We start from the raw sequence: 21243 nt of genomic DNA, 5'->3' as shown, positions 1-21243 counted from the left end.
GCGGACCTTTGTGCCGCGCGCCGGCCAGACCGCCCAAGAGGCGGCGGCTATTGTTCCCTGCCGGGGCCCGGGGCGCCCTGAAACGGGGTCCACGCCAGCCCCCTCCCCAGCGTGTCCTCAGGTCCAAGGACGGGTGGGGCTTCCTTTGTGTGTTCTCTGGAAGGGGCTGGGATGGCGTCGTTGCTGCCCCAAGGGGTAACCGAGGAGGGTTGAGGGAAGATGGTACCAGCTCCCTAGAGCTCAACTCACCAGACCTGCTCTTCGGCTCGGCCTTTGCAGAGGAGGTGGAGAGGGTTATGGTATTTGTAGGGCAGCACTGTAAACAATGGAGCCATCAAAAGGCATTCTACCAGCCTCCTCACCAACCACGGACATTCCTGGCCCAACAAGCCCTCCCGGCCTGGTTTTGAGCCCTGCTTCCCAGGTACCAGGATTCTGTACCAGAACTCTCCATGTATTTTGGTTTAAATTAGGATTGAAATTCTTCTGGCCCTTACTAACGTTAAAACACAGCTTTTATGATCCTCCAGATAGTCTTTCCTTAAAATAATCCAGGAACCAATCAGGACATTTTGCCCAAGATCTAGGACAGGAAGACTCATGCAGTAACTCCTGCCTTGCAGATCTGGGGGCCCTTCACCTGCCTCTGCTACTGCAAATGATTGGATATTCATCTGCCTTGGCTTTTCTCTCATGTGTGAAAATAATTTTGTTCACTCTGTTTCATGCTGGACCTGGCCTGAAAATGGGCCCTTATGTTGTCTTTGCACTTTCCAACTTGCCAAGGTAGGTGTGAAACCTGAGGGAAGTTTTTAGGAATAGGCTTTAGGCCAGGTACTTAAGTCCATTTGTTCCTAACCTTGGACTCTAAAGATAAGGGCATTTGTAGCTGGAGTAGAAAACAAGGGAACATGAGAACTAAGATTTTGTCCTCTGTGATGATCCTCATCATTCACTATCCTTCTCCTCCAGCATCACCAGTGCAGAAAGTGCAGAGAATTTATGTACCCAAATTTTTTTTTTTTTCTTTTTCGAGATAGAGTTTCACTCTTGTTGCCCAGGCTGGAGTGCAGTGGTGTGATCTCAGCTCACTGCAGCCTTGCCTCCCAGGTACAAACGATTCTCCTGTCTCAGCCTCCCAATATACCCAATCTTTCTCCTTCCTATCCAGGCCTTCTCCAAGAGAAATCTAAGAACCAGCCCTCAAAGATAGTAAGGGCTTAGCTAGTGACAACCCAGTCTCAGCTCCCTGTGCCCAAAGTGTCTAGGAATAGGGCCACTCACCCAAGCCCTACCTATATACTCTCTCTGGGAAGTTGCAGTGCCTTGAAGTGATCAGGCCATAGGCCTGTGAAGACTGGGGTCGTCCATGTCCCTTCCTGCCTACTCACAAACTTCTGTTCTTCCTATTCTTTTCTTTCAGTTTCTGAAAGAAGGACCAAAGTAATGCCAAGAACTCCCAGATGAAGAGGACCTTCCTTAGACCTGTAACAGATTCACTACTTGACTTCAGAGGGAAGTTTCAGCTAATTCTCAGGAAAAGGTCAAAACAGGCCTGTGACTGTCCCTCCAATACTGAAGGGATAAACAAGCTTCTGGCTCCCCCAGGTCAAGCAGAGGAACACTTTTTATTAGAATGAAGGGTTACTTCTTTGTTATTCAAACACACACCCACACACATCCTCTTTAGTCTCCCTAATGAAAAACCTCAACAGATGGAGAGCCTGAGCTCCCAAGTCCTCAGGCTGAGAAGATGCGTACTTCACTCAAGGGCCAGTGGGCTGGTACAGACTAGGGAAGGGAAAAGGGACAAAGGCTGCTAGTATAGGTAATCACTATCTTTTAATACTCCTAACACACAGAAATTCGAAAAATCTTGTTCAGCAAGGTTAGCAGCCTCTGGAGCCTCAGAAACTAATTTGACTGATGTGTCTCTGATAGGGAGCTTGGGGCTGAACCAAGGTGAAACGTTCTCCTGTATTCTCTCCTCTCTCTCATTTGAAAGCCTGTACAAAGAAATGGTACAAATGGATGGTTAACTTAATGATTACATCAGAGGCAGATTTTTCTCTGTCAGGTCCCTGGATGAGGTACAGATCTGAAAGCCAGGAGGCAGAATATGTACTTAATTGCCCTTTCTGACCTGCTTACCAGTGGCCAGGACTACTCTCCAGGCCTTTCTGCTGCCACTTCCCCATTCTTCCTGGCTAGTTCAGCTGGGTCTCAGCACTTCAACTCCTGGCTGGATCCTGGGTTTTTCTTGGTTGCAGGGAAAGCTCTCACTGTCTGCATCTCCTTCCCCACCCCCACCTCCTGTTTTGCAGCTGGCCATTCTGGCTGCCTCACAGCTGTCCTGCCTTAATTCACATTTGATTGCCTGGACAGAACCACCAAGAATGTCCAGACGACTGCCACCCCTCACCCATGGGCCTGAGATCCTGCCCTGATGCGTTTCTTCAGACCCCACGAGGACCCACAATCTCCCTGATCCCTGCCTTCCCCAGAGTGGTCTCTATAGGAAAAAAGCAGAGCTGGCTAAGGCCTGAGACAGAGCAATTTCTTCCTCTTGGGCAAACGAGGTAGACCCTCCCAGAGACCAATACCGGAGAGGCCCGGCCCCATCTCCCTTTATATGGCCTCCCCCATCACGGAACCCGTGGGAAAACCTGGCACACAATGGCGCGGCTGCTCTGGGCACCCTCAACCCAGCGCCCTACGGCAAGGCCTGAAGCAGCCTGGTGATCTTGGTGCGCTCCCTTTGCCCGCCCCGCCAACCCTCCGCTAGCACCCGTCCCAGGAGAGAGACCCTGGCTAGGGTGGAAGTTGCCTCCCGCAAAGGGCGCTGTTGCTGGGGCTTCCCCTCCCCCCATTCTCTTGTTTTTCTGCTTCTGAGACTCGGAAGGGAGGCGGCAGGCGCCTCCGCAGCCGATAGAGCAGCTATTGTGACCTTCCCTTGCAGAGCGGGAACCCAGCCGAGTGTGTACCCCCGGCGGTGGCGGGGGAGGAGGCGACTGTGTGTGCAAACCTCAGTCGCAGAGGGGGTGGCACTGGGAAATAAAGGTTTGCAACCTCAGGCAGTTGGGTCCTTCAGAGGGCGTTTGGTTGTGTTTAGACTCGGGTGCTTTCTAACACTAATTGCAGGCTCGAAAGGAGCGGAATTTATTGCGAAGGCCAAGGCGGCTTGTTTATAATTTATGAAGTTTTAAATGACTGTGCCGCGGGCCCCAACTTTCTCCTGGTCTGGCAGCCGCGCGGAAACGAGCCCTCCCACGGCTCGCCGCCCACTCCCACCCACGCCCCTCAGATAAGTCTCACGCCAATGACAGGAACAGATCCGAGCCATTCTTAGAAGTCTCGGGAACCTCCAAAGGTAAGAGAAGGTGGCAGATTTGGTCCAAGCCCTCACCCCACTCGAGAGGAGGGCATCAGGGAAGGCTGCGGCTGCCCGGAGAGGGAGCCCCCGATCCACACTTCCTTGGAGCCTGAGTGTGAGAGGAAGCTGATGTCAGCCGGGCTAGACACCGTTTAAAGTCTAATCCATGAAACCCTAAGCCGCAAATGACACTTGGGGCCTTGCAGACACCCGCAGACTCAGCAGATACTCCTGCGGTAACACACTGTGCTGGAAAACTCCTGGAGCCATGATATATTATGTATTTTTATTATTATTTATGGTAGGAAGAGGAGATGAGGGAAAATCGGGCTGAATCTAAGCAGCCTGACAATTCAACTATTTAATATTTAGCCAGTTAAGAAAGGTGGTTGTAATCCCTGCAAGGCAGTGAGCTCTTTGATTTCGCTAATTGCTTAAAAAATAATTTCTTACAAGACAATTAGAAATTCTGCCAATGGATGCAAATTCATAGAAAACAATGTTAAGCCTTGAAAATGGGTAAAATATGCCTTCGATTGAAGTCATTTATTCTGTTGATACACTTCTACAACATATATATTTTAAACCTGCTCAGATAGATTGAAATTTAGCAAAAGGATATCCCTTGCCACCCGCAAATCTAACATGCCATTTTAAAAACAGCACAAAGGAACAAGGAAACTAAATATTATTTTGAGCCATCATTACTTAGTGAAATACAAACATCCAAATAGAAACGATTGTTGTTCCACCAGAAGATTAGAAGTTAAATTATTTCCACACAATAGGAATTTCACCTTGTGTCATCGGGGATGTAGTAGGAGTTGCATTATTTGTCAAACCAAATAGAGATGCGTGGGCTGACTTTGCTGAAATACAAAAGAATTGAACCTTACCAGAAGGCGTTTTCTAAGTGGCCCCTCCCATAGAAGCAGGGAAGTTGTCCACCCCTAGCAGAAGCCACATTATTTACAAAATGGTTATAAATCCTTGAAGACATTTTTGCCCATTTTGTACAAGGTAACAGGAGTAAACAAGGTGTTTATACTTATTATGTTTCATTAATGAAACTTTTATTACTTTACATCATGGGGAATGCTTGTTTTCTTTAGAAATGAACTAATGATCACTACAAAGAAAGAATTCATGACAGCATTTCCTAGAGAAAAAGCTTAGGTGTGCGTCTCCAAATGATGATTTCTTTTTCTACACCTTAGCTTTTTCATAGCTCAATTCTTCTTACAACTTCTCTTGTGTTTTTTCTTTGATTGTCAGTTTTCTTTCAAAGTTTATTTTTTGTTACTTAATGCAGAAAAGTGAGCTCTGGCCTCCCCAATGTAAAAGTCGATTGTGTCTAGAAAGAGGGCAGTAAAAACAGCAAAGCAGGCGCTGCTTTCAAAAAGCCCTGTCCAAATCATCCTGCCCAGAACCTTTTTAGGTTTGCATCCTCGTTTCCCCCTCCCCTAATTTCAATAGCTGGAAAGTAATCAAGTACCCCCAGAACCCATTTATACACTAGACTCCAAATAAATAATTTTTTCAAAGTGTCAGTCTGTTTGGGGGCCTTCCATGGGGATTGTGCGAGATAAAGGCATAGTGATCTGCTTGCAAGTGTGCGTGATTAACACAGATACACTTCCGACTGAGCAATTTTTTTTATTCTAAATATTTGTTCCAATAGTACCAGACAATTTGAAATCAATAAACTGTGGTGAGGGGTGTGTTTTTTGAGAAATGACCAATGTGTGTTGTGCCACGCCACCGGGCTTCCTGACTCCACCCATGAAGGACAGTTTGCGGTCTTAATCCTTTACATCAACTACAAACACCAGCCACGGTTACGACTGTTCAAAACTACTCTCTCAACTAATTCAGACCAAAGGGGACTAAGGAGGTAAAATGTGGCCCCCACGGCCTGGAAGCGAATTTCTAAGCTCGGCTGGAGAAATCTACAAATATACACATAAATACATTCAGACAAGGATAAATAATCAGGGAAACGAAATGACTCGCTTCAAATAATAAATACAGATAGTTTAGTCCGATGCAATCCTTACAGGACAGGAAGGAGAATATAAATTAAGATCTCCGAAACTAGGCTAGACGTGGGCCAGGCCCAAGACTCTCCAAGCTCTGGTCCCTCTGCAGGGCGCGCCGCCGGTGGGTCTCAGACTTACCTTTGGGACACCATTACCAGATTAGAGTCCCTCGGTCCGCAGTATGTGGCACCGTCAGGTTTACAGGGAAGGATCCTTGCGGCTGATTTATGGCGAGTCACCCAAAGGAAGACGTCCATGCAGGGGAGGCTCGGTTGCCTGCGCCTCCGCTGCTGGAGGCCTGAGACCCGGGAGGCGGAGGCAGGGCAAGAGCGGGAAGGGGATTCCCGAACTGCCCTGCGGGCCCCGCCCGCCACCCCACCACTACAGCAAGAGAGGTAATTGCGCCGCGAGTTCAGGCCGGCGGCGGCCGCTACAGATGCGTCAGTTTGGGAGCCTCTGGCAGTCGTCCCTGAGACGAGTGGTGGGCCGATAGATCTGTGTAGGTGGGATGAGGGTCGCAAGGTCCATGGTGATGGTTGCCTGGAATCTGCGCGGCGCAACTGTAGTCCACGCTGGCCGACGACGGGTGCGAGAGGTGGCCCAGGTTGAAGACAGGCCCAGACGCGGGCGCCATGGACTCGACGAAGTTGCCGCCCACGTACACCGGGCTGCCCTGCAGGTTGGCGCTGGCAAAGCCGCCGCCGTTGCTCGCCATGGGATGAGGCTCGAACTCCGGCGCCGCGTAGCGCTTCTGTTGTGGCAGGCAGCTGCTGAGCGGCGCCGTGTAGGCGGCCAGGCCGTACATATTGGGCTGTGATTTGGCAAAAGCAGGCGGCGAGGGCGCGTCGTAGGCCAGGCCGGGCACTGGCGGCAGCTGGCCCGAGTAGGCCACGTGGCCAGCGGCGCCGCCGAGCGGTGGACTGCGCTCAGGTGACTGGCCAGCCGGCGAGTGCAGGATGCCCTTGGCCTTCTGGTCCTTCTTGTACTTCATGCGCCGGTTCTGGAACCAGATCTTGATCTGACGTTCCGTAAGATTCAGTAGGTTGGCCATCTCCACGCGGCGCGGCCGGCACAAGTAGCGGTTGAAGTGGAATTCCTTTTCCAATTCCACCAGCTGCGCGCTCGTGTATGCCGTGCGTACCCGCTTGGATGCTGGGCCTGGCGGGCTCTTGTCCTCGCAGCTCTCTCCTGGGCAGGGAGGGAGAGAGGGAGGGCGCTGAGCGAGTGGGTGGGGACCCTCAGGACTGGAGAGGGGTGCTTCCCTGGTTCTCTTTTCCTCCTCCCTCCCCCCACCTCCTATCCTGGCTGGGGTGGGGAGGTATTATTTGAGAGGTATGATTCCAAAGGGGAATTCACCTACCTACCAATCCCCTACTAGGCCTACCTATCAGTCGCACCTGAAACCCCCATCAGCCTTCTGAGATCCGGTTCACTCTGCCCACCCTCTCCCCTGCAGCCTAGTCCATCATCCCATACCCACCCAAAGGCCATGAAAGAGTTTAATGAGAGACCAGGAACAGCTGGTAAGGCCTCCCCCCACCCCCCCCACCCCCGCCGTCAAAGAAGGGCCAGACTCCCTTTGAACACTCCTCCCAGCCTCTGCTGCCAGGGGTGGGGTATGGAGAAGGAAGGGAGGAGGAAATAGTTCCAGCCTGCCTTGCTTAGGAGCTGGCTCCTGGGCAAAGCGCCCCACCAACCCCCAGCAAAGTATGGGGATGGAGATCTTGGCACCCCACTGCAGCCCAACTGCTCCCAAAGCCAGGGAGGTGACAAACCAAAAAATAAAAAATAAAAAAATAAAAACCAACCAAACAAACAAGCAAACAAGCAAAAACACTGCCTGGGTGTTTTAGAGAATCCAAGGCCAAGCTGGAAGCATTTTGAGTATTCACAGTGCTAGAAGCAGCAGCCACAACACTGGCTTTTACTACCCTGCCACCTCTCAGCTGCTTGTCCACTCCCTCCCAGGGAAGACAAATGGATTTCTCCTGGGAGGGAGGGCCTGAGCCTGCAGCTGAGGAAGGAGGGGCAGGAAAAGGAGGTTGCAGGCAGGAGAATACCTTCCCTCTAGGAGCAGTAGCCCAAGAAAGCATCAGGCAAACCAGATCCCTGATAACAAGCCACACCCCAGGCCCCAAACTTGCCTTGGACCTGGACGCAAGTTCATCTACCTGAAGATAAACCACATCAGATACCACAAGGTCAGAAAATTTCAGGAACCAAGCAGTCTAAGCAGAGAGAAGGAATGGCCCTCAGAGCTCCTGGCCATGCCTATCTTCTACAAGCCCTGGGTGGACCTAGAGAAGGCCCCAACTGGAGGGTCTCCCCTTCCAGTTAGAGAAATCCAAGGCTGTTATTGTCTTCCAGAATATCCTCTCCTACTAGGACAGGCACCTCCCCATTATGGATTTGCTGGAGTGGGAGAATTGGGCCAAGGTGGGCCAAATAGAAACTCATGGTTATGCTTAGCAGCCCCTAAAGCGACTGGCTGGATTCAAACTTTGCAGTTTCATGATCTTGGGCAAGTTGCCTATCCTCTCTAACAGTTTTCTTATCTGTAAAATGGGGATGTTATCATATACCTACCTCAAAAACTTCTTTGAAAAATTAAATTAGATGATGCTTAGAAAGTACTTAGTATGGTACTTTCTAAGACTTTAGTTTTTATGAGTTTAAGGGAATGAGATTCATGTGATATGGGCTATATAACCACCTAGTCTTGGGGATTGTAATGCCTGTCTTCAAATCTTGAAGAGCTCTTGGGTGGAAGAGGGAGCGGAGTTATAATTAGCAGCCCAGGAAAACAGACATGCCCATATAAGGAAGCACTCTCTATTAATAGCTGTAAGACCTGTCCACCAATAGCACCAGCAGTCTGGAATCGAAGGGAGCACCCTGTCACTGCAAGGTCATGACCCCAATCAGGAACACTAAGAAAAAGAACATTTGGACATAAGTAGGAATTTAGACATATAACCTCCAAGGTTGCATTTCCAGCCCTGACTAGGCTTCCTTGGGTCAATCTGGAGGGGGCTTGGTCTGGGGGTGAGCCACCTCAGGGAGCTACCTGCAGTGGCACAGCTGTTCTTCTGCTTGGAGTTCTGTCGAGACTCTTTCATCCAGGGGAAGATCTGCTTGCTGATGGTGGCTGAGGAGCTAGAAGCATTGGGCCCACCTTTGGGCTTCTTGGCAGGCACTCCACCTCCAGGATTGGTGGGTGAAGATGGGGGCAGGGTCGGTGGTGGAGGAGGGGGCTGTGGTGGCTGCTGCTCTGAGTTCAGACCAGGAGGCTGGCTGCCACCACCTCCACCCTGGCTGTTCCCAGTGCCAGGCCGCATGCAGCTGCCATTGAGTTCAGCTCCTTTGTGGGCTGGGGCTCTCAGAGGGGCAGAGCTCTGGATGGAGCAGGCAGAACCTGGATAGTCAGTGTCCAGGGAGTTGGCAGCAGCCGGGGGTGGGTAGGGCTGGTGGGGGTTGCTGTAGCCATAAGTGTCAGTGGTTTTGCTGTAGCCATAGCCTCCAAACAGTCCTGGGTTTTCATAGTAAGCAGCCTTCTGCATTGTGCACTCAGGAAGCTCCAGGGCCTGTTGACCCTGCTCAAATAACATTGACTACCACTGTATTCTTCACTGCCACCTCCAATGTCTGCTAAATCCTGAGAGAGCTGGGCCAGCCCCCAGGCTCCAGGTGACCTGTCAGAAGAAAAGCAAGAGGCCCCAGAGGGAGTGTCATTGGCAAGACCAGTCAATATAAAAGGACTAGCCCATGCTCTCTGCTTCCCACCCACTTCATGGTGGGGAGACAGGCAAGGTGCTGGATCTGAGTTTATTATTTATTTATTAGCACAGTGTCTTGCTTGTTGCCCAGGCTGGAGTGCAGTGGCTTGAACATGGCTCACTGCAGCCTCAACTTACTGGGCTTAAGCGATCCTCCCACTTTAGCCTGGTGTTAATAGCTATTTCAGAGTATTTCAAAGTTTCAGCTACTCTGCAGTATTAATAGCTATTTCAGAGTATTTCAGAGTCCCAGCTACTCTGCAGTAGCTACAGGAGCACACCATGTCTGGCTACATGCCTTAGTTTTTTGTTCTGTTTTGTTTTAGATGGAATTTCGCTCTTGTTGTCCAGGCTGGAGTGCAGTGTCATGATCTCATCTTACTGCAACCTACGCCTCCTGGGTTCAAGGGATTCTCCTGCCTCAGCTTCCTGAGTAGCTGGGATTATAGGCACCTGCCACCACACCTAGCTAATTTCTTGTATTTTTAGTGGAGACAGGGTTTCGCCATGTTAGTCAGGTTGTTCTTGAACTCCTGACCTAGGGTGATCCACCCGCCTCCACCTCCCTAAGTGCTGGGATTACAGGTGTGAGCCACCGCACCTGGCTCTTAGTTTTTTTTTTTTTTTTTTTTTTTTGAGACTGAGTCTCGCTCTGTTGCCCAGGCTGGAGTGCAGTGGCGTGATCTCGGCTCACTGCAAGCTCCGCCTCCCGGGTTCACGCCATTCTCCTGCCTCAGCCTCCCGGGTAGCTGGGACTACAGGCACCTGCCAGCACACCCGGCTAATTTTTTGTATTTTTAGTAGAGACAGGGTTTCACTGTAGTTAGCCAGGATGGTCTCAATCTCCTGACCTTGTGATCCACCTGTCTTGGCCTCCCAAAGTGCTGGAATTACAGGCATGAGCCACTGCGTCTGGCAGCTTTTATGAAGTTTAACTTATTTGAACGTCTGGAAAAATCAGAAGGAATTTTTCCTAAATGTAAGAAGAGTTTCCTTTTTAGCTCAACTCTAGCTGAGGGAAAAGGCTTCCCTCTACCTCCAGGTACAATTTACTTTCTTCAAGATTGTCCATTTAGTCTTTATTCTGTGAGGAAAAGCACTTACAGCCTCAGACATTTTGTTGGCTGACTCTCCCACTAAACTGTAAGCTCCTTGCAGGGAGGGGCTGCGTCATTTGTCTGTATATTTCTGACATCCAGCACGGTGCCCTGCATGTAGTTAGTGCAATAAATGCTTATTGAATAGGTGAATTAATAAGTGGATCAATCAGTCAATCATTGGGTCAGCACAAGGTTTTGATGGGAAAAGAAAGTCCTATAACACGCTCAGAGCAGCCAGAACTTAAAAAAAAAAAAAGTCTCTCCCCCACCTTGTTTCAAAATCACAGCATCTTTCATGAAATCATCCAGATAGTCCACTTAGCAATGACAGGGTGAAAATCAGCTGAGTTAGCTCTATGAATCAGCAGTGTAAGATCTATAATGTAGAAACTAGGGGATAAAAACCAACAGGAGGACTTGCAGACTTCCAGACTCATTTTGAGGCTAGAAAATATTTCTTCTCTTTCATCTACATTTTTCTAGACCTTTTACTTTTGACCTCCCACTACTTTTAAATGGATACCACTGAAAATGGGCAAAGAGATGTAGAATTTGAAATGCATGGAACATGGGTGAATGGAGAATGCTTTATAACTTTATTATTTTTGCCTTGGATCTATTGTATAAATAGATATTATTATTGACATCTGCTCTGGATAATCTATTCTACCCCACCTCCCACCCAAACCACAACCAATGAGAGAACCTTTCATGACATGATGAATGGACCCAGAATTAGAAGAAGAAAAAAAAAGCTAAGAAAAATTCTACCCCTTTTGTATTCCCTTCTTGATGGTGGTTTCCCTTCTCACCCTCCCTCCCTACTTCTTCTGAAAGGCTCCTAAAGAGTTAAAGTATAACTAATACCATTCAACCACTTTGTCTGTTTGATAAAGAAAGCTCATAGGTCAGCTCCCTGGTCTCAATTCTTTATCTGTCTTTCAGGCAACTTTCCTTCCTAGAAACTCTTCCTGGTTTCCATCCTGGTCATCGTGATGGACCACATCATCTAGACAGCTTATGTGGCCTAATGGATTTGACCACCGGTACCAAAATGATTCACTAGTTTTCCCTCCACCTTCACCAAAGAGCCTAACCCAATTTTTAAAATTATTCTAAATAGTCTTTGGTAGGTAGTGTTGTTGCCCTTTTTTAATTTTGGTTTTAGAATATAAGTGAGTATGCCATTTGTCTTGATGAGGAACAGGCTCTTAATACCAAGATATGTTGTAGAAATTGTTTCCATTATTGTTCTTAAATGTATGTAGGTAGGATATCTACTTAACAAAGTAGGACTTAATCTTTCTTTTGATTAATTTTGTATATCATACTCTGTTAACAGTTACTGGGTGTCAAATGGACAGCTAAGTCTTCATTCTGTGACTAATATTTACATATGTTTGCCCCCTGCTAAAGAAAGAGGCACTCTGGATTTGGTTGTGTTTCAGGCTTTTCTGGTATCCTGCTTTCAGTCTTAACCCTCTGGAGGCCTAGTGGTGAGACACTCAGACCACCAGAACTTGCTGCTGCCCTGTCATTCCATTTACAACTGTGGAAGCAAAACATCCCCCCTCCTGCCTCCCAAGTTGACAAAGTTGATATAGATAGGTGAACCAGTCACGTTAAAATAGCTTATTTAGGAACTGACCAGTTCTTCTGGGACAGATAGCTTTATATATATATTTGCTCCTATGGCATATTCCTAGAAAAAGTTCTGTGTACAGACCTCAAAAGTACAAATATTGGGCAGCTTCCTGAAAAACCAGTGTTTTCCTGTTTACATTGTCTTAAGAAATTTCCCACTCAATGACGATCCACTACCTTAATGTCCATTTCCCTAAAAGCAAGAGCCAGTGGTGGTGCTCTCCTTACTGGAAATGGCTTTGCAGCCCCCCAAAAATGCAGCTTCCCAAAAGTGATCCCTCTTAAAACAAAACCTGAGAATATAGTTACAAAACTGGTAAAAAGCCTTATTTCTTTTCAGAAATCCCTACTCCTTGTGAACTCTGCTTGAACCTAAAAAGCAGGAACGGGTCATAAATCACTTGGACAATGGTCAACTGTTCAGTGGCTCATCTTTTCGATCACCCCCTCACCCTTTTTTAAAAGCCTTTCTTTTCTCGCCCTTTGGTACCTTTGGTCGTTTGGGCTCCAAGACCCAAATGCCTTGGGGTGAAGATGAGCCAGTACTGGGGGAGGGGTGGTCGAGCAGGGCTTCTCATTTCTTCCAAGTCCTCAGCTGCCCTTTCCTCTCCCTCCTCCTCACCTCCACCCTCTAACCCAGGGAACTGGCCAGGGCAGCCTCCCCAAAATCCGCCGACGCCATCCCCTGCTCCTCCTGGGAAAGGGGTGCCAAATAGGTCTGGCTCGCCCTTTCTTGCGGGGCTGGGAAGTTGCCCAACTCAGCTTGGAGGCCCAACCTCAGGCCGGGAATACAGGGCAAAACGGTCTCCCGCCGGAAGGAAGGTATACTCTGAGCGGCCACCGCCCGCTTCTCCGGCCCCGCCGGTCCGCCGCAACCACTGCGTCTCCGAAGCAGCCAAGCTCTGATACTTGCTCACTGCACTTAATTCTACCAGAGATCAATACCTAATATGATACCAAATAAATAAAAGGCGCTCACAGCGACCAGGGGACGGGGTTATTAAGCAGCTGGAGCTCTCACGGTGCATATCAATGCACCTGTCATTGTGGTTTGTAGCAAAATTTATGACTGCGACCACGGCGGCAGTAAACGCTTCGGTAAGGAATGAAAAGAAAAACACTTCCCAAGGCCCGGCACTTTTCAGAAGTGGAAAGCAGGCTCCGCGTAGGAGGTAGCGCAGCAAAAGAATTCCCTACTCCGCACTTTTCCCGCTCTTGCACCCTGCGAGCCGCAGGATTATATAAAGTGACCTGCGGCCTGCCTCTGCTAGCAGCTCTGCTCGGCGGCCGGAGGCGGGACGAACATGCGCACCCTTGCCTGGGACCAAAAATCTGCTGCCCGTCGTGACCTCGGACGCCTGGAGGCTAGTCTGACTCGCGAGGCCGGCTTGGGGCTCGCTAGTACGCCCGCCCGTGGCAGTGGAAAACCTGAGGGGGCTTGGGAAGGGAGAGGGCGCCAGGCGCCAAGCTGTGACTAGCGCTGCAATCGTCGTAAATCACCGATGGGTAGAGTCAGCCCATCCAAGTTGAAAGAGAGGGGGAAGGAGATGGAGGTTGCGGTCAGTTTCTCTCAAAATCCGCTAGTGCTCGAGCTGGTCTTGGCGTCTCTCCCCGTTTTGCCTAAACCAGGGTCAGAAGCCCACGGATCTCTTTCTGGCGGCCAACACTTTTGCTGAGCATCCCCACGAATTCACTGGAACCGAGCAACGATTCTTCCTTTCCTGTTGGCTTTGCTACTTCGGGATTCGAAACCACTGGTTTTCGGGTTTGCTCGAAAGGGGACTTCTTTGCTTTCTGCCTAAGTTCTCCCATCTCTAAGCTTGAGTCTCTTTTGCTCTATAAGAAGCCCTGGACGCGCCTTCTAAATCACTCTTATTTAGCCCAGATAACTCAATACTGTAATGCACCCTGTATTTAAGGCACTGGGCTTGCCCCATTAAAGCGCCATAAATTTGAAGACCAATGATCGGTTTTCATGTAATGGGTGACAGTTCATACTGAAATGACCCACTTCAAAGCTGCCCTTTGTTCTATGTCTTGATGTATGAATTTTGAGATGGCCACCTTGAGTTGCAGGACAGATGGAAATGTAGTGGAAATTATTTTTTAAATGATGCCCACTCACCACAATTATGTATGTGTGTGTTTTCTTGAATTTTGTCTTTATCTCTTTTTTTGTAGGCTCTTCAGGTTTCTTTTGATATCTGTGGAGGCGAATCTGGAACAAAATGGAAAACTCTCAGTAGCAGCCGGTTCTTGCTAACAAACACTTACATGTTGAAGGGCTTTTCCCACTTGAAGGATGTCATAGTCAATGTGATTATTGTATATGGTACCCGTGACCATCCAGACGCCTTCTCCCCAGCAGAAAGCAGACTCAGTTGGCTCCTGGATGGGGGAGGGGAAGGCCCGGACCTGAGGGAAGCGCCAGACCCTCTAGCCAGGTGGGTCAGAGGTGCGGGGAAGCCAGTCTGCTCTCTTTCTGCCCCCACCGAATTCTAAATGCTCCTCCAGGTCCCAATCCCGGAAGCCAAACACCCTCCTAGGGGCAGAAGAGAGAGACTGTGCAGAATTAAGGTGGGGGTTTGGCAGGGGAGGCTGCAGACTAGGGTACCAGGAAATGAAGGTAAATAGGCCTGGGTGGATCTTAGTCAGGGGCTGCTTTACAGAGCCTCAGTGAAGAAGACCTGGGCGCTAGTTCTTTCTTTATACATTAAATATCTCATATGCTTTCCCTGAGTTTATTCATTCCGGTAAGTATCCACCACACTTTTGGCCCTGGGCTGCCCACTTCTGGGTCAGGATCAGACTGCAAATCGCCTAAGAAACAAATATCCTTTCCACCCCCACCCAAAGCCACAGACCAAGCTCCCCCACCACTGTCACCGCTCAGCGGGTGCCCACCCCCGTCAGGTGAAAGGAGAGAGACAGAGTCCCCCTCTTGCATCTGCCCTGTGCAATTTGTCGACTCAGTAGTTTGCGAACACTAAACTACACCCGGGAAAGCCTCACACAAAGCGTTCCCGGCGCTTCTAAAGACTAGAGCGCGCAGCCATAAGCCTTTGAAGTGACCTTTGGCTTGCACTGCAATAACTCACCCCGTAATGAACACCCAACAGAAGCGCCTCGAAGAGATCCCAGCCCGGTAGGGCTCCTAACTTCGCGCCGCAGCTTCAGCTTCCCAGCCGGCCCAGACCCAGAGAGAAACGCCACTTGCCTGCCCCCCTCCCCCAAGCACTCTTGGCTGGGCCTGGCCCTGAGGGTGGCGCGAGGTACCAGGGCTCTCAAGCCAGCTGGTCCTGAAGCTGCTTTATATAATACATTCACGTGGGCGGACGTCAACTTTCGCCGCTTGATTATTTTTTATTTATTTATTTTTTAAAAAAGAGTTCTTTAGAAGTAGGAGCATCCCCTCAAAAGAAGAGCTAAGTTGGGAGGTCACCTGGGGCCGCCATCCCCTTATGCCTCTAGCTAGATTTTCTTTTTCCAGCCGCGGAGGAACAGGGTAAGTTTGTGCCTGGGGATTCCTGGGTGCGCGGTGCGCTTTGAGCTCCTGGCGTAAGAAGCTTGGGAAGAAGAAAGGAAAGAGGACCCCAAGTTGACCAAAGTTGGACCACTAGAAAAGCCTTTAGCACCTTCTCCCACGCTCCCTACCCTGCCCACCCACCATCCCACGCGAGTCCAACTTTGGCTCCTTGTTTGCCCAGATTCTCAGCCTTAACCGGGCTGGGTTTGGGCCACCAGCACTCGTGCCCTTTCTGGAGCCAAAAACCGGGAGAGCAGGAGGGAGCTGTTTCCGCGAGCTGTCAAGGAAGAGCTGAGTCCAGGCAGCCCCAACCCTACACCTCATTCCTCAGCAGCACCCTAGGAAAACTCTTTAGGATAGGGCCAGCATGGAGCCTTGGTAGGGATTATTGAAATTTTCGGGGGAAGTTATAAGTGAGTGCTCCATGGGGCCAAATGAAATGCTACTCGCGGTAATTGGATTCAGCTGACTAAGCTGGCAGGCGCGCAGCTTCAAGGCAGCTAGCAAAGAAAAATGTCCAGCGACTTTTAAGTTCTGATGAAGCCAAGCGCAGGCGATTGACAAAACAACTGTACTGTTCTCCTATGATGGTGAAGCCCCTGGAAGTCGGTTCCTCTGCTGCTGGGCCTGTCCCAACCTAAGCTAAGGGAATGCTCCTTGCTTTTGAGGTTCCTTCCCCATAGAGGTCTGGTTGGGTCTAGCCCAGTGGCATTACCGTGAGCATAGAACCACTCGCTGGAGGTCATGGAGCTGCTCAGTCCATCACTGGCCCGAAAAGACCCGGGATGGGTTGTCTTCTCTTCTCCCAGCCAGCAGCCACAGGGAGCAAGTAAACAAAAGGAGAGATGGGATTCAGGAACCAATATATGATTTAGCTTTCATTCAGGGCTCTTTGGGGAGGAGAACCCAGAAACACTAAACCTTTTCTCTGCCACTATGGTAATCAAAAGCCTAGATTGATAAAGGGAAGTGTGAAGGAACCTCCCAAACTCTTCTGGGTAGTTTGGGGGTTCTCTCAAATTTTGGGGGGAAAAGCTCAGTAGCATTTTAATTTCCCAAGAAAAAATTAAGCCAACAGCAAGAGGTAAAGACTGTGTGTGGAGCTCGCTACCCGAACAATGCAGGGAGCTGACTGCCTACCGAGTTTATTTTAAATACATATAAATCAACCCGCCTGCACCCAGCCCGGCAGCTCAAGACACAGAATTAATATGATGCTCCATCTTACTTTGGCAGTGACAGTGTAAAAAAGTTTTAATTTCTTTTTCAGCCCATTCTCCTAACTGCACATTTAGCCCCCAAATATTTCCTCCAGCCCCCAATCCCCTCACCAGATCCCCTTCTTAAACTGCTACTACCACCCCCAATGCTGCCGGCCACCCTCCAAGCCTGGCAAGGTAGCGTCCTCCTAACCCTTTGGTAGGCGGGGAACGTCCCCACAAAGCGCGCCTTGTTACGATTAATCACCGTCCTCGATGTATATGTAGCAGTGTATCTAGGTCTACGCGGGCTGCCTCACCAATTGGCAATAATCAAGATCACAGATTACACAAAATAAATCATATTTAGTATCCCGCTCAGGGCAGCAAGCAGCCCCTTGCCCAAAGATTTCCATTTTGTCATGCAATTGCTTACCTGGATCCCAATTTATCATAAACCTGGTGTTCTCGGCCTCAGAGTGGGCGCCAGTGGGGGGCAGAGCTAGCCTTCCCCCTTTGTCTGCAGACAGCACTGTCCCAACCCTGGTCTTGCGCGCTCGCAGACACGGCCATATACTCGAGCACACGGAATTCCCGGTAGAACGGAACCAGGCTGAGGTTCAACTACCAATAAACGCAGGAGGAACGAGTTCGTAGTCCCCGAGCTGGCTTCGCCTGCGCTGCGCGCCCATCGGTCCACCCGCCCGCCCGCCCGCCGGTCCGCTCCCGGGCCCAGAGCGGCAGCCACCCGCGCCCCCACCCACTCCTGGGTTTCTGCCCAGCCCTCCCAGGCCCCCCAGAGCTTGGGATTTGTTTTGCTTGCGGAACGTGGTCGTTTCTGGATTTGGAGAGAGCCCCGGAAACCCTCTCGGAGTCGGGAAATACAGATGCTGCCTTCAAATGCAAGCATATTTGTTCACGTGACCCCGAGGGAAGATTGTACTGATTGAGGCTGAAACTTTCACGCCACCCAGCCCCGGAGCGCAGCCAGGCCTGGGGGCTGGAAGGAAGGGCGCAGGAGGCTTGGGACCTGGGCCCCATTCCTAGGGCAGATGCAGATGGGTGTGGGGCGGAAGGAAAGAACTCATTCTCGCAGCTCGGGGTGACTCAGTCCGGGCCTGGCCGCCCTCAGTGGGTTGGGGGCGTTGAGAGCCTCTCCCCACAACGACCTCTGACCCTGGCTGGGCCTTCTGCCAGACTGGCCCGGGAGTTGGAAATTTTAGAAGCTGCCTCTCTTAGAAGCGTCTCTACAGACGGCGGTGGAGCAGCAGAGGCTGAGGGTACCCCTAGCGTCCCGGGCCCGCGGAGTACTCTGCAGCCGCATGCAGCCTGGCAAGGCGGCCTCCCCGCAGCCGAGGCCGACGCCGAAGCCCTGCTCTCCTCCTCCCAGGGCGAGGACCCGCTCCGGCCCTAAGGTGGAAACCGCGGCTCTCAGCACTGGCCAGTCACCTCAGAAAACCCTGCCGCCACCACCACTCCGTGGCTCGTTCCGCGGACTCAGCAGCCGAGGCACCGGCACTTCTGAGACAGAAAAGGCGCGTAGCAGGCGGCCCAGACCCAAAGCGACCTCCCCTCTCTGACCCCTCAGCACCCCAACCTGGTCCTTCGAGGCCTGGAGCCGCCTAGGCGCTGAGCCACTGCCCGCCGTGATCTGTGCGACTCCAGATCTGGGCAGGACCCGCAGATCCCATAGGCCCAGCGATCGCCAAGCCGCGACTTCCCGCTTCCTGCGGTGCCTCCAGGAAGGCGAGGAGGACAGCGGAGTGAGTCCTGGCTGGGCTAACCTGGGGGACAATGAAACTTATATTTTAGAAATATTAAATCAAGACAGATTCCCACCACTCTCCGAGTGGCTGATGGGAACAGTTGTGAACGTGGGAAAAAGAATTAAGCGTGCCAGAGCCAGCAGCGGATCTCCTGGCCTGTAATGAGCGCCCAAGACCCTCCCCCAGCCGGACCCGCACTCGGGAATCCGGCACCACGGGGAACTCTCCACCCTATCCCTGAAGTCTTGGTTTCGTTGCCAGCTCTGCCTAGCGGCATCAGGCACAATGAAATGCTCTGTTGCTGATTGCAGGGTCTGAGACTGGTGAAAGCGCAGCCATAGACGAGCCCGGGAGGAGTGGGTAAGGTCCACAGCATCCCCACTCCAGAGGCGCAGGAATGTCCCGGAGGTCCGAGCCCCCAGAACCTTCCACGAGCCCATCCTTTTGTTCACCTGGCCGGGCCTCGCCAGAGGCCCACTCGGGGCGTCTCTCGAAGCCGGATCGTGGGTGACCCCAGCCCACCCCTACCCGAAGGACCCCGCCCCCTAGTCTCTTGCCAGAGGCCAAGCCGACGGTCAGCAGCAAGTGTTAATACCCAGTCAAAGAGGGGGGCTACTTTGCGGGAATTTGTCTCCAGGAAAGGATCTAAGCCTTCTTCAATCGGAGCATATGTTCATAGAGCAATAAACCGGAAAGATTTACAGTCCTCGCCCGGCCCCCAACAGTCTCGCACCCTTTCAGGAATTACTTACGATGATTTATCACACCAACCCGGGCAATTGTCACACTGATAAAATAGCCCGGGCCGGTGCCCGCCAAGCCGGGGCCTTGGGAGCCTGTTGGCTGCCGGGCTGCCAGCAGGGCTGGGGAAGATTTTTGTGGGTTCCTCCCTGGGCCTACAAGGGGATATCTAGGTGGGCTGGAGTGGGTTGGAGTGAATGAGGGTGGGAGAGAAGACGATTCCCATTGAGAAAAATGCAAGCATCTCAGAGAAAGCACCCGGAATCTGCGCCCGAGTCACTCGCAAAGCACATAAACATTTGTCATCTTTGAATAATTGAATTAATGTGTTATTGTTTGAATGTATAATTCATAACGGGGGAAACTTTGTTTCTGTCCTGACGGGGAGATATACACACACCAAAAAAGAAATGAAACACACACACACACACACACACACAATCCCAAAACAACCACCACGCGCAGCCAGCCCCTGCTCGCTGAAATGATTCTGAAAGCCAATGGAGGCATCTCACAGCAACAAGAGGGAAGGAGGCAAATGAAGAGGCGCCCGGGTCGGAGCTGCAAGCTGGAAGAAAAGAATGCCCACTGCTGCCCCAGCCCAGGTCCCTGGCAAGCTGGGGGTGGGGTGGGACGGAGCGGCGTGGCTCTTAGGACACCCAATTTTCTTGCAGTGCCGTTGAAAAAAGGCAGAAACGGGAGCGAACAAGAAACAGCCTTCTGCAGCCCGCCCTGGCCTCTCCCCCATCATCCTTTCCCCAGGCTTCCCGTCGCCCCGGGGTCTCCCAATCGGGCTGCAGGGACTTCTCCTTGCGTTTATTTTAGCTCTTCCAAAATAGAAATAAAAAATACAAACACAAAACTAAAGGGGAAAGAAGAGGAAACTCGCTGGGGTTACAGAGGCAGCAGAGCTTGGGTGGGGAGAGAGGAGTGGGGGAGAAGCAACTCGGAAATCATTATCTGTTGGTTAAAATCTGCCTGGGGTAAAATTTCAACTCGATTTTATAGCCTTCTATTATGACGCAAAGAAAAATTTACGATCCTCGCTTGAAAAGAGGGCCAGGGCCTTTTCTCACCGGTTTAAGAATAGGCGGCAGATGCCGTGACAGCGACCATTGTTCCCGGTAGACACAGGCGACCGGGCAACCTCAGCCCGCGTGCGCCAGGCGCGTCCCCCAGCCGGGCCGGTTTTTTACAACTCCTGTTGTCTTGGAGCAGCCCGCTTGCACCTCGCGTCTCACTCCTCGCCCCCTGGCACCCTGGCACCTCGCACACACACCCTCTCCCTGTTTCTGTCTCTGTCTCTCCCTCTCTCACACACACAAGCGCGCTCGCGGACGCACACACACTCACACACACACTCGGCCGCTCTCAGTAATTTTTCATAAGTGCAAAGCTTTGCTGAACCAAAGGTCACCATCCAAGCCACTAACAACTTCTCGCCGGCGCGCAGTTCCAAATCAGGAAGCAAAGGGAACTATTTGTCAGCGGCCGTGACAGCTAAGTTCATTAAGGATTTAAATCTGATGAAATAAAAGTTGCCAAAATATTTACCTGCGGCCCCGCTCCTGCGCCCGCCGGGGGCCGGGGGTGGAGGGCCGGGGGCACCGCGCGGCCCCCCTGGGCGGGTGATATTCTTGGGATCCCTGCACTTTCCAAGTCGGAGAGAGCCCTTTGCGTGGCAGATTAATGACGACTCCTTGTTTCTTAAGAGACGTGCTGAATTAATTATTTCTCCAATCACGTGGTCGGGACTTGTAGAAATCTATTCTTATCATCTTCCTCGCACTTAGAAAATTCTCCGGGTTATGAAAGACCCTCCCCCGGCTGCCAGCGAGCCCCGGCCGCCCAACCCGGCGCGGGGGGCAGGGAGGGCTCCCCAACATGGCGGGCAGGCGGGCGGGAAGCGCCGTCTGCCGAGGGTCCCGATTTACTGTACTGTATACTCAGCGGGCTCTGCTATGGACGCGCTTCCTCCTCATCCCTGCCTGCGATTCAATATACACAGCGGTATTGATGTATTGGTGGGCACGGGAGGAGCCATTAACCAGAAGACGGGCAGAGGACAATCATAAAATG

General features: G+C 51.2%; 1 protein-coding gene and 1 long non-coding RNA gene across 2 annotated transcripts; one reads left to right on the top strand and one right to left on the bottom strand.

Annotated features, from left to right (window-relative positions):
- Window positions 1–7: 7 nt before the first annotated feature.
- LOC111542758 lies at window positions 8–4923 on the top strand. The gene is made up of 3 exons (XR_002731650.2): window positions 8–424; window positions 624–786; window positions 1424–4923. It is a non-coding gene; the product is annotated as an uncharacterized LOC111542758 (long non-coding RNA).
- Window positions 4924–5013: 90 nt separating this feature from the next.
- On the bottom strand, window positions 5014–20864 carry HOXD3 (homeobox D3). The gene is made up of 4 exons (XM_023212449.3): window positions 20719–20864; window positions 14058–14150; window positions 8480–9104; window positions 5014–6600 (listed from the first exon to the last, which is right to left on the bottom strand). Exons 3-4 carry the CDS (start codon window positions 9018–9020, stop codon window positions 5843–5845), a joined length of 1299 nt encoding a protein of 432 aa, XP_023068217.1. The 5' UTR covers window positions 9021–9104; window positions 14058–14150; window positions 20719–20864; the 3' UTR covers window positions 5014–5842.
- Window positions 20865–21243: the final 379 nt, after the last annotated feature.

Source organism: Piliocolobus tephrosceles, chromosome 11, assembly GCF_002776525.5.
Source record: "Piliocolobus tephrosceles isolate RC106 chromosome 11, ASM277652v3, whole genome shotgun sequence".
NCBI lineage: Eukaryota > Metazoa > Chordata > Mammalia > Primates > Cercopithecidae > Piliocolobus > Piliocolobus tephrosceles.
The sequence above is the reverse complement of the archived record's forward strand: the minus strand, read 5'-3'. Positions and strand labels throughout refer to the sequence as shown.

Coding starts and splice junctions, on each gene's coding strand:
- HOXD3 (XM_023212449.3), bottom strand. CDS start 9,020: ATGTTATTTGAGCAGGGTCAACAGGCCCTGGAGCTTCCTGAGTGCACA. Junction 6,601..8,479: donor GAACAGCTGTGCCACTGCAG/GTAGCTCCCTGA, acceptor CTCCCTGCCCAG/GAGAGAGCTGCGAGGACAAG.